Source organism: Drosophila innubila, chromosome 4 (genome assembly GCF_004354385.1).
Source record: "Drosophila innubila isolate TH190305 chromosome 4, UK_Dinn_1.0, whole genome shotgun sequence".
Classification (NCBI taxonomy): domain Eukaryota; kingdom Metazoa; phylum Arthropoda; class Insecta; order Diptera; family Drosophilidae; genus Drosophila; species Drosophila innubila.
In genome coordinates, this window is record NC_047625.1 from 443007 (window position 1) to 458851 (window position 15845).

The window sequence follows — 15845 nt, forward strand, 5'->3', positions numbered from 1 at the left end:
GAGTGTACAAGTGTGCATATGCATGTGCATGTATATGTGAGTGCGATCGGGATCGTCATCGCTGCATATGTATAAGTATGTGTGTGTGTATGTGTAGTGGTGGCATGTGCGTGTAACGAGAAAAGGTTCGAAATAATAAAAGTTTATTCAGTGCAAATCAAATCAAAAAGAGAGAAAGAAAATAAAAAGAAATGCTTTGAATAAATAAAAATAAATCCGTATATATATAAATATATATATTTTAGTAAGTGTGTGCGTGTGTGTTTTGTAATATTATTGTAAATATTACAATCTAATACATATATATGGGCATGTGTATCTACACACACACACATGCGAGTACATATTGAGTTGTGTGTGTGTGTGTGCATTATGTGTGTGTGTTTTGGAGTGGATACAACAACAACAAATACAAGAAAAATGAAAAATATATAAAAGAATTATTATTATCAAATGAGTGCCAATTTGTTCATGCAAATTGTTGTCTGTCACATATTTAATTCTTTGTGTCTGTATCGGTATCTGCATCTGTATCTCTATCTCAGTCTCAGTATCTCAGCCTTACAAAAACCTAACCTGTTTTACCGACGGCTAAATACAATTTTATTTTGGCTAAACTCGTGCGTTTCTGCAAATTACAGACATATAATTACAATAAAACAAAAATCGGTAAGTTCTATTTGTAATATGTAATATAAATCAATTGTGTTTAGATACATAGATACAAATGTATCTTTTATTCATCTTAAACACTCAACGATCTACAGTTAGTCGTGTTAGTGTTGTGACAAAATACAATTTCATGTATATGTTTTTGTTAGTATTTCAAAAAAAAAAGGGGAAGGTTTTATACAAGCTATTTGTATTTATTTAAACTTGTTTTAATAAAATAAGAATTACAATAGATATACAGAAAAAAAAATATATTTAAAAAAGGAATATGTATGTATGAGTTTTAGCTTTTATCCAAATACTTTCTTGACAAACTTTATAAACATACAAATGTACATATGTATGTATGTTTTTGTGCGTACATATACATATTTGCTGAAAACACGAAATATTTTTCGTATTCTCTCTATTTTTTTTATTTTTCGTTGTTTTGCTCGTTTCTTTTTCTACCTGTTGATATCCTACAATCATATCTCTCTAAATAGAAACTCGTTGTCATTAGTTTTGTGCTGTTGTTGTTGTTGTTTCTGTTTTCGTGGTTTTTGGGTTCGCTTGTTACCTTGAACTAATAGTTAGCGTTATTCCCTACTGTGAGTACACACACACATAGATATAATCACAATCTGTTTCGAGACCCACGTCTCGCCAGGTATGTACATATGTACAAACAGACAGACATACAGATGTATAGACAGACATACGTACAGACATGTTCATAGATAGACTTTAAAACTTCACATAGACAGTAATGCTTAAATAAATATGTGCATATGTATGTGTGTCTGTTTGTTTGTTTATTTGTTTGTATGTATGTATGCATTTCATTCTTCATTCGTTTTCAGCATGTGTCTCTCTTTCCTCTCTCTTCGAAAGAGACAGTGAACACTAATACACACGGACACACAAAGCATTGACATCGATGACTGTTCTAGGAAGTCGTCTTCGTTTTCCTCTCCGTCTTCTCCTCTCGATCGGCCGGCCGTGCTTCAAACAGTGTGTCAAGTAATTGTTTTGACAAGAAAACAAATTCTGTGAATTTTAAAAAATAGCCAAACCTACTGGATTTTAAAACTTTATTTTTTTTAGTTGGCTTGTTCTAAGAACCGAAAACAAACTTAATATAATGAGAAACAATATTATATTTTTTTTTGCAAATTAAAAAACATTTGTGTTGCGATTTCATAGTTAAAGTAAATACTTGACATGCTGTACTTTATCACTGCGGACGGCGGCTCGCGCTAGTGGCGAAAGCAGCACGAAGGGTGCGAAAGGCGACTAGCAATATATACAGCTAATATGGAAAATTCGCTATGACTGTCTGATCAGGTCGAGTTATATACCGATCGAAAGGTGTAGTCCTAACTTACAAAATGGCATACTTCTTCTAACTCACCTGGTTCATGAGATACTTGGCTGTAAGTGAAAGGGTCAAAATTTAAGCGATCGCAGCGAATGGGGCCGTTGGGGCCTTTTTTGGTAAAATTTTTCTTATCAAATATACGCGTCGATTGATACCACGATCACCCAAATCCGACAACTGGTTCAAAATATAAATATATTTGAAATTTTTAGTGGCCTTCTCAAAATGAGAGGAAAATTCAGTTTGTTTGTATGTTTGCATCAACGCGCTAAGAAACCTAAGATGTAATGATGGTGAATTATTTATTTAAAAAAAACTTGAAAAGTTTGTTTTACGACTTAAAAAAAAAAACCGCTAGTTTAGCGGGAAATCGACAAATCCCGCTAAAATTTAAGCCCCAATTGTTTCCAAACCATAGAAGCTACAGATATGTCCTACATACCTTTATACTTTTTTTCTTAAGTATTCAGGTAACATTTTACAGGTAAAATAAAGATCTTTAGCTTACATTTTAGCGATTTTTGAAAAATTGACACATGACAATTCTTTTGTATATCACACTTATCTGTAAAAATTCGTTTCGGCAAGATATTACCGATTAAGTGTATATATTACTAACAGTTAAAAAATGACAGCAGCAGTAAAGTGGCATATCAGCAAACCTATGTAGCAGACAGCAGAATGGCAGAATGTATGTAACAGGCAGAAGGGGGCGTGGTAGACCCCCCAAAGTATAAATATTCTTGATCAGGATCAACAGTCGAGTCGATTGAGTCATGTCCGTCTGTCCGAACGTCTGCTTGGACGCGACGATTTTAGAGACCATAAGAGCTAGAGGCTTCAAACTTGGTATGTAGGTTCCTGGATACCATTTACTATATCATATAGCAGCAATAAAGACGCTCAACCGAAAACTAAGTCTTAGCTTAAAAAAGTTTTTTTTTTCTTGGGATATCTTAACCAAACTGATAGAATATGCATTTATGTTGGTTTTGTACATTCTGACCAGATTTGGTTCAAATCGGTTCCATATATCATATAGCTGCCATAGGAACAATTGGTCGAAAATTAACTTTTATAAAAGAGTACATGGGCTCAGGGTATCCTACTGTCGAGCGTGCTCCATTGTAGCCGCACCTCACCGCGAGCAAAGCGAGCAGCGGTCGGAGCCCCCTCGTTTTCTATATTATTAAAGTAAACAATATTTTAAATATGGAAGAAATGCAACAAACAAATTTACATATTTTTTTATCTGTCTGCATTAATGATAGTTATAATATAATGTAAAAAAAAAGCTATTGCAAAATTTTCTGATATCCCACAAAAAAAAAACCCTTACACGAGATAAATGTCTAGTGACGAAAGCATATTCCAGCCCCAAAATTTCTGATATCCAATTTTGTGTTGAAAAAATAAAGTTTAATATAAAAATTTTAAAAAATAATATAAATTAAAAAAAAAAATAAAACGAAAATTGACATTCAGCACTGCGCAAAAAGAAATTATTATGTTCGTGGTAGCTTACATTTTTTGCGCACAGTGCAGAATGCCAATATTGGTGTTTTTTTTTCTTTTATTAATTTATATTATTATTTAAAATTTTTATATTAAACTTTATTTTTATCGTCACAAAGTTGGATATCAGAAATTTTGGGGCTGGAATATGCTTTCGTCACTAGACTTTTACCTCGTGTAGAGGTTTTTTTTGTGCGACTTGTTTTACAATAATGACGGCAGGACATTTTTGATGATTTTACCTGGCTTTTCCAGATAGATGTGTCCGGCTTTTATATAATTTGTATGAATTATTAATAAGTGTTTTAATTATTAAATGTTGAAAGATGCCAAATGGTTCTGTAATCCACATTTTTTTTAAGTTTTTAAGTCCTGGTATTTTTTTAAGCTTGTTTCAGAGGATATTGAATCAAAGAAACGATCTTTTAAAGAATTTTATTTTCTAAAATCTATATAAATTTGAAATAAGAAAATAATATTTATTTGCGGGGTATTTTCGATTTTTTGACTTAAAAATTCAGTACCTCCTGTTATTAACATACTTTCAATAAATTAGTGTCGCTTAAAATATTAAACATTAAAATCTATGGAGAGCCGGCTGTCCGTCGTGTAGTCATGTAAGATTATTTAAAATTGACCTTTTTTACAATTTAAAAATATTACCAAGACGGGTGCATAAGTGTTGTTTTAGAATTATGTAAACAATCGACCTTTAAATTTAATTAATGAAACCATTTTCTATTATAAAGTTAATGTGTTAATTTTCTTACTTACAGTACTCCACTCGAAAAATGTACTTTCATTTTGAATACGAGTACACGTTATCAGGATCGGCGTAAGCGATTCAACAAATCCAATCCAAATCCTGTGTATACGATTGGGGCGACATGGATGGCAAATCAATCTTGCAGGATATACAAATGAGGTTATACCATGTGATGTATTATGCATTTAGCATAAGCAAGAAGGCGATATTTAAATAATTTAGGTAACGCTCATCTAGTGCTAATATCCGGAAGAATTGAACCATGCCGCATACACACACGCGTCATGGGTCATCTGGAGATGATTTAGGCAGCACGGACGAAGTCAAGATATTTAAGGATGAAGGCGATCGTGAAGACGAGAAAATATCATCCGAGAACCTTTTAGTCGAAGAAAAATCAAGTTTAATTGATTTAACCGAGAGCGAGGTATGTTGAATATTGAGCTACGTGTTAAATACAGTTTGACTTTTTATTTATTATGCTTTAAATTCTATTTATCATTTTATTATTATTTGGCTTATATTTTTCGATCCTGCATGAAAATCGCAAAATTAAATTGCAAAATGCAATTTTATCCCTTACTGTCACCCTTTTTCCTCTGACGCTATTTCCAAAACTTCAAACCGTCATAACTCTGTCAAATCTTAACCGATTTCCTTGCGGAATGTCAATTTTATATTGTCTTGTCTATTTTGATTCTGCGTCAAAATTAGAAAGTATGAAACTTTTGGCGTCACTATCAATTCTTCCTTAGGTATGTCCATGTCCATTCTCTCCATACTTTCCCTTAGACACTATTTCAGAACTTCAAAATGTCATAACTTTGTCAATTCTTGACCGATTGCCTTCCGGAATGTCAATTTTATATTGTTTTGGACTTTTTTTTTTGATTCTCCATACTTTCCAGTTGACACCGATTTCCTTTCGATGTATTATTAGCTATATATTGACAACTCGATTCCTTTTTGTGTGGATTTTTTATTTTACATCACTTCTCATTACTAACGTTATTTTTATGATTGACTTATATATTATTTTACATTTTTAATTTTAATATATTTAATATTTATGTAAATTATAAAAAAGAAAGAAGTGTAAACTTAAGCTTTTTAAGCCTTACAAAGTTATATATTGAGCGTATTAGTCCAAGAAATTCAATAATATTTGTAATCCATTTATTATTTTTAATTTTTTATTTTACATCACTTCTCATTCCTTACGTTATTTTTATGATTGACTTATATATTATTTTACATTTTTAATTTTAATATATTTAATATTTATGTAAATTATAAAAAAGAAAGAAGTGTAAACTTAAGCTTTTTAAGCCTTACAAAGTTATATATTGAGTGTATTAGTCCAAAAAATTCAATAATATTTGTAATCCATTTATTATTTTTAATTTTTTATTTTACATTACTTCTCATTCCTTACGTTATTTTTATGATTGACTTATATATTATTTTACATTTTTAATTTTAATATATTTATTATTTATGTAAATTATAAAAAAGAAAGAAGTGTAAACTTAAGCTTTTTAAGCCTTACAAAGTTATATATTGAGCGTATTAGTCCAAGAAATTCAATAATATTTGTAATCCATTTATTATTTTTAATTTTTACAGGAAAAGGGCAGCAAGACAGTGTCTAGGCCTGACCACAGTCCCGTTTTTAGTAAGTATACATAAAATTATAATAATTAATTAATCTTTATAAATCTATTTGCCTAGACATGCATAGAGATTTTTTTCCCTTGATACTAGTCCTATGAGAAAAACCAGGACTTTCGGACATTTTTAATAAAAATATCAGTTACTTAAAAAATAAGGTTTTCTATAAAGTTTTTCGTTAGTTTTTATCTCTGAATGTTTATTTTATTTTAATTTTCAATCATTTGTACTCTAAATAATGTTTCTAGTTAAATATTCAAAATTTTGTTTCCTTTTTTATTTTTATTGGTTTCCTTAAATTTTATTTATATAATTTAATGTAATTTTTGAGTGGGGTAAAAAAAAGGTGTTGTGGCAACACTTTTCAGTGTTTAATAATCAGTGATCAGCATACTCAGCACAAGAACGACCAGCAATCATACGCGGTAACATGTGCTCAGAGAGAGAGAGAGAGAGACTCGTAGCCGTAGTTGGAGTTGAAGTTGGTGTGGGTCGGATAAATAACCGGCTGCTGCCGCTGAGTTTTAACTTTAGCATCCGTCGCGTCGCGTCGCGTTGCGTTGCGTCGCGTCGTCGGTCGGATTGTCCGTCGGCCGCTTCGCCTCGGTTCCATGGTGCTAACAAGGTGATGCAGATCGCCTCGTCGACACGCTACTTACTTCATTTCTTGTTTTCTGTTTGCTACATTTTGCTTTCTTTTTCTTTTGTTCGTCTCGTCAGCGGGGCTTAGGTACCCGTACCCATAGTACCCGTCCCAGTATTCCTGTGCCTATCTCGTATCTGTGTGTATTTGTATATGTGTTCATGTATGAGCATTTATGTATGCATGTTCTTCTCGTAAAAAGAACGAGTAAATAAATAAATACATGTATGTATGTAGGCAAGTATGCTTGAATATTGTGTAGGTATGTATATACATACATACGTACATCTCTCTCGCGTCTTGAGCTTCTTTGTGTAATACTTACCAAAACATTTTTAGTATATTCGAATTATATACTTATGTTATTATAAATAAGTGTGTACATATGTTTGATCATACATATGTTCATTCAAATGCACAAATGTTCTTTAAAGGCTTTAAGTTTGTCTGAAACTCAAGATCGTCAATGGGTAATGCCTATGTATATAAATAAATATATATGTATATATATATATTTGTTAGACTGGCCTTAAATGTTAAATGTTTATCGACTCTTTAATATCTTGTTTTGTTAAGTTCATACAACGCTCCATCATAAAACTGATAGTATATACATATGAACAATTTATGAATAATTAAAAGGAAAATGTATTTATGTAACGAAGCGAGCAGCGCAGGCAGAGTCCATTTTTTTATTATATTTTTTGGTAATAATTCTTAAATTGTAAAGTAAAATAATTGTCTCTTTTTCCGGGAACCTTATATGACAGACAGAGTAACAAAAGTTTATGACAGCATCAACAAACATTTATTTATTTAATTTTAAATTAAATTTTAAATTTTTTTATTTAAAATTTGTGCTGCAAGCAATTAAATTAGAATAAAGCGGAATAAAAACTCTGTTTAAAAACTCTCAATTGCGAGACTATCTCTAGAGAGTATTTTAGGAATATAATATACTTATGAATCTACATACTACCATTTTATGGAAATATGTACAAAATACATTTAAGTTCAAATGTTAGTGTGTACATAATAGTATCCTTCGAATAATATGTGTATGTGGCTGGACTGACTTTGTGCTAAGCATAACTAGTTAACAAGCCGTCGCCATTTACTCTCTTTTAAACCCCATAACAAAGCAGTTAACGAGCTTTTTGCCTTTACGTCATTGACCACGAAAGGAGAATCTGCAGAACAATGTTCAACAAAAAAAAAACAAAAAGCAGAAGCAGAAGAGACGACATCAGTTCATGGGCTTAGGAGATGAACGCTTTTGAAGGGATTCAATGGGAGTCAAGAGCAAAGTTAATATTTTATTATTTCTATCGCATTATTGCACTTATGATACATATGTACATAATGAATATTTCAACATATAATAAAATCTGGTCTTAACACTGAAACATAAAAATTTTGGGCTTCGTTTTTCACATATTAAATTGAGAATCTTGAGTTTGTAACAAGATTGCAAACCAAAATTACTTCACTGTTTTCTATTCGTACAATATTCGTACAAATTTACAGTAGATAAAAAAAACAGGATAGACGGACCTCGAAAAAAGGACAAAGAATTTATAAATAGTAATATACAAAAAAATAAAAAAAAATAGAATATACAAAAAAAAAAAAAACAAAATCTAAGCATAAATTAACTAAGAGTCATACAAAAATTTATGGTTTACGTGTTCATCTATACTTTAAAGGACCTAAAAACCCCTTGAAAAAGTTAAAAAAAAAAGGAGCTAAATTGGCAACAGCGATTTGCATTAAACCTTTCCGAAATCGTCAACATTGCGACCAATCCATTCCTTTAACTTGGGCCTATTAATGAACGATTCCCAAATGTTGACTAAAAATAAAATTTATATTTTAATTAAATATTTAAAAAGTGGCAAAGGAATTAAAAAAGAACAGATATACGGGTAGGGAATGTTTCCGAAGGATGTTCAGGCAAACTCATTTAAAAGAGGGACAGCTCTGCTTTAAAAAATTATAATAAGGCAGTATTGTAGATATTATAGGTGCATTTTAAATTCGTTTGATTATTGAGCTCCATTCTCCACTGTGTGACGATCAGCTTGATTTTTTAAGCATACACATGTACATATGTATGCATGTTACGTGTGGTTGCATGTATGTATGTTGTGTAGTTTTGAACTCTTTTGTATACGTATTCATGTTCAGTTTTTTGTTGTTGTTGTGCTTGAGTATAGGTAGTATATGTATATTGCCAACTATGCATGTGTGTATGTCTACCTTAGTATTGTGTATCCTTGGAAATTAATGAGTTTTCGTAGAATTGACGGTCGGCCTCGTTCCACGTTCGTCGTGCAGCCGATGACGACGCTGCTGCTGACGCCGACGTTAACGTCGACGCCGTGGTTAACTCTGATGCTGTACTGGCGTTGAAATTATTGTGTGTGTTGTTCTTGTGTTGATGTTTAAAGTAGAGATGGGCCTTTTCGGGATTCGTGTCCCGTGTTTCGGATATGATTCTCTATTAATCAGGTGTGTTCTAGAAATCTCTAGAGTTTTTAAAGTGAATTGCTTTTAAAAACAACCGTTCGAAATGTCGGTGTTCCTTAAATGTCAGAGATTTAGTTTTTTCGAAGTAGAAAAAATCGGCTTTCTTCAAGTTTCAAGAAAATTTTTATGTTGAGAAATATTTTTCATAATTTACAAAATTATAAAAAATTTATTTTATGAATTTTTATTCAATTTAAAAAAAATTTAATTTAATTCAATAAATATTTCACTTTGTCAAATCTCTGAACAATTTTTTAGACATTTGAAAGCAATGCTTGCTTGTTTTTAGGAACCCCAACAATTGCTTTGGCTCTATTAGAGATTTGTAGAACACCTCTGATTATCATTTACTCGTTTTTTTAATCGATACACATCGATAGATTTAGAAAAAAAACTTTGTTGTATTATACAATAATTTCGGGCCGGGACGGTCCTTTTTGAAAATCTGACCGGGCCGTACCGGTCCCCAAAAAAAAGGCCCGTTCCCATCTCTAGTTGTTGTGTGTTGTTGTGTTGAAGTTTCAAGTTCTCGCTAGTTGTGGTACTCTGCCAGACATTGTTGTTGTTGATGTGGTTGTTGTTGTTGTTATTTCAAGAACGCTTGGATTATTGTGTTACCCGTTTACTACCTTTCGTACCCTCTTTTCTGCTGTATGTGTTAGTTAATTCTCTTTCCATTTTTACGACTTGCTTCTTTTTCTTGGCAATTTGATTTAAAATTTGTTGTTGCTTCATTGTTTTTATTTTATTTTATTTTATTTATCTTTTTGTGCGTGTATGTGTCTCTTGTTTGTGCACTGCTCCTTGTTTTATCATCATTTTGAGGATATTTGTGTATTGTAGCGCGCCCTTTTCTTCGCTTGCTTTTCTAACAAGCTGTGAAATTTTTAATGATACGACAACCAAAATCTTTAAGGTGGTTTGTCCAGGGTACACATACATACATACATACATACAAACACGAGACAGGATCGACTAACAAGTCATTGTCCTAAGTAGGAAAACGCAAATCTTTCAATTAAATTATCATTTTGTCGGAGAGTGTAATTTATTTATGGACAATATAATTTTAGCAAAAGAAAAAAAAAAAAGGATTTTCCCATTCTCAATTCGACTTATAGCCTTGGTTATTTTGTTAATTAATAATTTTAGACTTGACAGAGATAGTACCTAATGCCTATGTACTATATACATAAGCATTTGAAAAATTCTTGGCGAGTTGATTGAAATGAATTACTCAAGCCAATTGTTTTGAAGTACAAGATCTTACTTATACACTATCCGAAGTCTACATAATTTAAATGTACATAAGACTTCAAGATACCCGTCCACGTATTTGCACTTAAATATTTACAATTGTGTGCCATCCAGAATAAGAATTGTTTTGAAACTTCGAAAAAGGGTGCCTTAATTCTACAATTTTATTTAAGACCATATATATGCATATATATTTAAATATTTATATCTAATATATTATCTATTGTTATTGTCTTCTTGCAGATAAGCTTGAGCCCCACACCCACACCTTCAACATGGGATACTTAGTATCACCGTACTCATATGCTAATGGAGCACCCGGTGGACTGCCCGTAACTATGGTAATTATTATACTATTAAATAGAATGGAATAATATTAATAGTAACTAGATACGTTTATGTAAATTACAAGTGTATGTAGACAAAAGCCGAAAAAAAGCCGAAATTTATTTCAAGTTTTTTTTTTATATTTGCTTGGAGGGTATATAAAACCATAAATTGTAAGAAGGCTCATCCCATTAAGAGCATTTGCAAATTCATGTTCCTTTCAAGGTACATAAATATTTGAGTAGACATAAAAAGAATCAATTTACCTTATAAGTATTATCTGACAAAAAAATTCTCTTGTAGACTATTATTATTATTCGTTGAATAAACGTTGTTTAAAGACCATGATGTATTTATGTATGCATCTATGTACATTGTACATTCGTATTAAAAAGTGTAATACCTGTACCTGTATAATTATTAAAATTTTGATCCTTTGTTGTTGTGTAAAGGTATAATAATCGCTGTTTTCTCATCACATCCTTATTGATAAGTAGAGGTATATTCGGCCAAATTATGGGGGCGGTCTATAAAAATTACATACATTATATAAATAAATATATCACTTGCTATACGTTTTCAAGGGTATTACAATGTTGTAGCGAAGATTGTGGGATGCATTGCCAAACTAATAAATTATATACATTGGTAATTATGATGACATATTAGGTGTAAGTCTGTAAAACAGTTGAGTAAAGTAAAACAGAATGCAATAGTTATGAATGTACATATTTAGCTTATATTGCTCAAAGCGTATTTAATCGTCGGATCGCAAAAAATAATTTTATTTCCTGACAAATTTTAAGTGTGTAGAAAAGGTGGAGGGTTGTCCTGCTAGGGGAGTGAATGCATTTTAGAAGCATTTGTTAGCAGCCCAATAAACGAAGGGGTGACAAATTGTTATGTGTAACCAAGCACTCAAACAAAATAATAGTGCCCTGAACTTTAAAACATTTAAAAATACCTTTGCTGGGTTATTAAGGGAGGTTTGTCACATTATCGCTATGATCTGTCATCTCCCTTTTTAATATGTATCTCAGCTGAGATTATGTCCATCCTAGCCTGAAATTAAAAACTACTAATAGCAAGTGATATATGTATGTTGATAAAAAAAAAGAAGACAGACTGCATCTCTATTTGTAGAGGATTACTTATGATATGGAAATCTGTTTCTATCTATTGCATTACTTTCTTTATCTTGTCGGAAAATAAATTGAGTGCGAGGACTATTAACGATAACTGTTGGAGCGTTCCAACTGGAAATTGAAAATTTATATATTAGGTTAGGCTAGAGAAATAAACTGATTGGTTGACACCTATTGCAGGTAGTGTCAATTTAATTTTTGTTGGCATTCATCCGCTAGACATTGTATCTAAGCAAACTGAATTGCCGAACGCAAAGGGACATCAAGTGAACAAGGAAAAGAAAGCAAAAGAAAACCATACGAAACACGTCTTCTCGGATGAACAATTTCACCCCATGGGATTTTCCTTTTATTTTCTTCTTTTCTTCTTATTTGTTGTCCCAAACATTAGTTTTGCAAGGAAACCCTGACAGGGGTCCATAATAACAAAGAAAGGTTAAGTACAATACCGCCAGCAAACATCCTAAACCATTAATGCGACATTACGGCATCAACAGGTCCGGTCTGTGTCGGAGTCTAGGTTCTGTTACTCTCATCTCAAAGTCCTTGAGGATGTGCGTATAAAAAAAGCGTTGGAAATATTAAGGTACATTTGCTTATTAGAAAACCGTTGGAGGAACTCTTGTCCGACCTTGCCCGTGACCTTAAAAATATCGATAAAAGATTAAAAAAGTTTTCAAAATGAACCCTAACTTTATTACATGAAAAACTTAATTTTCATTTAACTTGTACCCTGCAGGAAAAAGTTAACTAGTGTCAAAAACGAATAGTTCTAGATCTAGTATAAGGGCAACTAGTACAAGGAAAAGTAGTTTAGTAAATAGTAAGAGGGCTACTGAAATTAGACTGTTTGCAACCGGATAAGATTTGGGCGTGTTAATCTAGCTAAAATAAACAAAAATGAGATGAGAATTTGACTGTTACAGAGTACTAAAGTTGTGTGAGTTAAAAACAATCCCTAATCACAACTATCAACAGTCCCTCTTAAACTGTCTGAAAGTAGTTCAAGTGAGATGAGAATTAAAGCTGGTTGCAATGGAATTAGATTTGTGTGAGTTAAAAAATACGAAAAACCATAAATCCTATCAACTTTCCCTCTAAAACTGCGCTAAGAGTAGTTAAAATGAGATGAGAGTTTAACTGGTTGCAAAGGACTAGATTTGTGTGGGTTAACAAACTTCCCAAACCGGAACTATTGTCAATTGTCATTCTAAAACTGTCTTTAAAGTAGTCGAAATTATATGACAATTTAACTGGTTGCAATGCAACCAGTGCCGGGTTGATTAGAAAAGCCAGTATGGCAACTAGTAATAAAAAGGAAACAAATATTTCTGTAATCAACTAGTTACAAAACAACTAGTTCCGATCTATAATCTTTTTAATTTGTTAACTCAAAGAAAAAAGACCGAAAAATATCAAGCACGTTTAGTTATGATTCGTGACCGAATTGATCTTAGTTTTTGGTTGACAAAACAACTACATGTGTTTTGAAACTGTGACCCCATTGTCTCGATACATAAAACTCGATTCATGAAGTATGATAGGCGTAAGATATTTAACAACATTACATTGACATATAAAACGAATGATGCTCCAATTGCTCTCTGGGTAGAGTCACCGCTTCAGTTTCGGGGAACCCGGGTTCGTTTTCCACTGTGGTCAAAAACAGTTTTTAAGTAAGTACATTGCAATACAAGCAGTTACAGTTCTTACATTATTCGCTTTTATTTCATTTAAGACGCTATCTCAGATTAATTGTGCAATTAATTCGGACCACCAAAGCAGAAGCTTGCGTAAAAGGGGGCTCGGTCGGCCGGCCGGTTCAACTGCTGGAACTTGCTTGCAAGCTCTTAAAAAACTTTTTTTTTTATTTTTTGAATGTTATTTCGTTCTTAGAACGACCAAAAATTGTTCATAGTCTAATACAATTTCGTTATGAAATTATACTCAATATGTTTCTGAATTATTCCCATTCGTTCGTAAAAAAAAGACGCATAGGTTTAAAAAATTTCATGCACAATCGTTCATGAACTATGAGCAAACGGTGTCACGCTGTTTTTGACTACGTTTGGGAACGATTTTCGACCGTTTCGACAGGATTTTTTTCTGAGTGTTCCGATCTATAATATATTCAACTAGTTCCGATGTATAATATATTCAACTAGTACAAATTTGGGTACAGAAGGATTAGTTGTCACACATTTCTTTTGGCATCTAGTTATTAATCTAGTTAAGAAGCAACTACTTCAGGCCCATAATACATGCAACCAGTCCGAATGTAGTTGAGAAAGTACTAGTTGGAGGCCCATGACAAGCCTTTGTTAAATGGACGACTTTAATACATGGGTTTGGACTAGATAAGTAACCAGTTGCTCACCCTTTCCCAACTAGTTTTGTACTAGTAAAAACTAGTCGTTTACACTGCAGGGTATTTTTATAATAAGTAAAAGGGTATATTTACTTTTTTTGAATGTTTGAGCCAGGGAGTGTGGAGCAAATCAAGTTTGATTCCACAATTTTTAAGATAATACTTTGGTAATTAATATTAATTATATAGAGTATTCCTATAGTCGGAACTTCGACTATAACCTTTACCGATGCTTCTTTTCATAAAAATTAGAGATGATCCTAAAATTTCTTAATTTATTAATTAATAAAAATCCTTGCAACAGTAAATTTTGGATGACGTTAGATTTTTGTTGTTTTGTTGAGCGCAATTAAAAAATTGTATTAAAAGAAGATATTAAACTTAGAAGTTATTAAGAAACAATGGGTTGCGGCTGCTTTAATCCACTAGACTATGTTAATAATACAAAAACACAAAGAAACAATTGACAACTAGTAAATAATGGAGCGAAAATACCAATATACTTAAATTCGAAGGAAGTTCAAAGTATATCTGTAAATTCAGTCATAAGTATGTATAATCCATCTAATAATGTATTCAAGTAAATCGATTTTATTTGTATAGTTAAAAGAGATTATGGGAAAAAGCTGAGAATCAAAAACTAAAATTCTTAAAACAGTATTTCCAATTGACAGTCCAATAGAATTTCTTGCCTGCATAAAAAAGTATTTCAATTTAAATCTCTCTTTAATCAGAGTCTACAACGCAACACAACGCAGCAGAACGCACCCCCATCCCTTCCCTTCTCTCCCCCCCAAAGTGCGGAATACTCGTACTTATTGCTCCATCCTCCCCTGTTGCTGTTTCTGCTGCTATTCACCGAATGCTATCGGTTCGCTGTACTTTGGTGGTAGAACTTTCAGGCTTCAGGCTTGTGTATACACATACACCCACACCCACCCACACACATATACACACTTACAGCCACTCCCCCCACAGACACACATACATATATTCATAGGAACTCTCTTTTTCTTGGTCTCTTTCTGACTTACGACGTATGTAAACATTATCAATCTACAAACTCGCACACACACACACATGTATACAGAAACACACACACACATACTCAGGCGTGTACGTACTACTCGTCTGGGTCTCCGAACTCAGGAAGCAATCTAAAAAAACGCCTTTTGACTACCCCAACTACATATCATCGTATAGCCAACCACCCGAAAATGCCGAGTGCTGACGTTTCTTTTAATGAGAGAGACAAAGAACAACCCCCAAAATCTTCTGCTGCAGCTCATATTTTAAACAATGGCGTCCAATTCCATTTGTAGAGCATCATTTAGGCAAATTCCTTTCTTCTGTGTTTTAAAGTCCCCCTTTCAATTTCTTTCTGTACGCTAGGGCTGTAACCATAATTGTTTCTCCAAGCTGATCACATTTAAAATTGGATCACTGGATTATGCCTATACATGCATATATTTGTTACCAGTTGCATAATATATGTAAATTCAAATTTTCATGTATGCATAGTAGATACATATTTAAAAGAATCACTCGATATTTACTCATGTAGGCAAACAAACAAACTAGAAATAAGTAAT

At 32.4% G+C, this 15845-nt stretch overlaps 1 protein-coding gene across 4 annotated transcripts in view; it reads left to right on the top strand.

Annotated features, from left to right (window-relative positions):
* Positions 1-433: 433 nt before the first annotated feature.
* The window catches only part of LOC117793440 (protein pangolin, isoforms A/H/I/S), a 44379-nt gene continuing 28967 nt past the window's right edge, over positions 434-15845 (top strand). The window contains exons 1-5 of one of the 4 annotated variants that reach the window (XM_034633864.1): positions 435-669; positions 4324-4472; positions 4551-4740; positions 5940-5988; positions 10657-10754. In XM_034633864.1, the coding sequence (XP_034489755.1) occupies positions 4576-4740; positions 5940-5988; positions 10657-10754 (312 nt within the window). In that variant the 5' untranslated portion in view covers positions 435-669; positions 4324-4472; positions 4551-4575. Of the gene's footprint in view, positions 670-4323; positions 4741-5939; positions 5989-10656; positions 10755-15845 lie in introns of those variants that run through there. The other 3 variants (XM_034634020.1, XM_034633789.1, XM_034633943.1) reach the window with 3 other exon arrangements.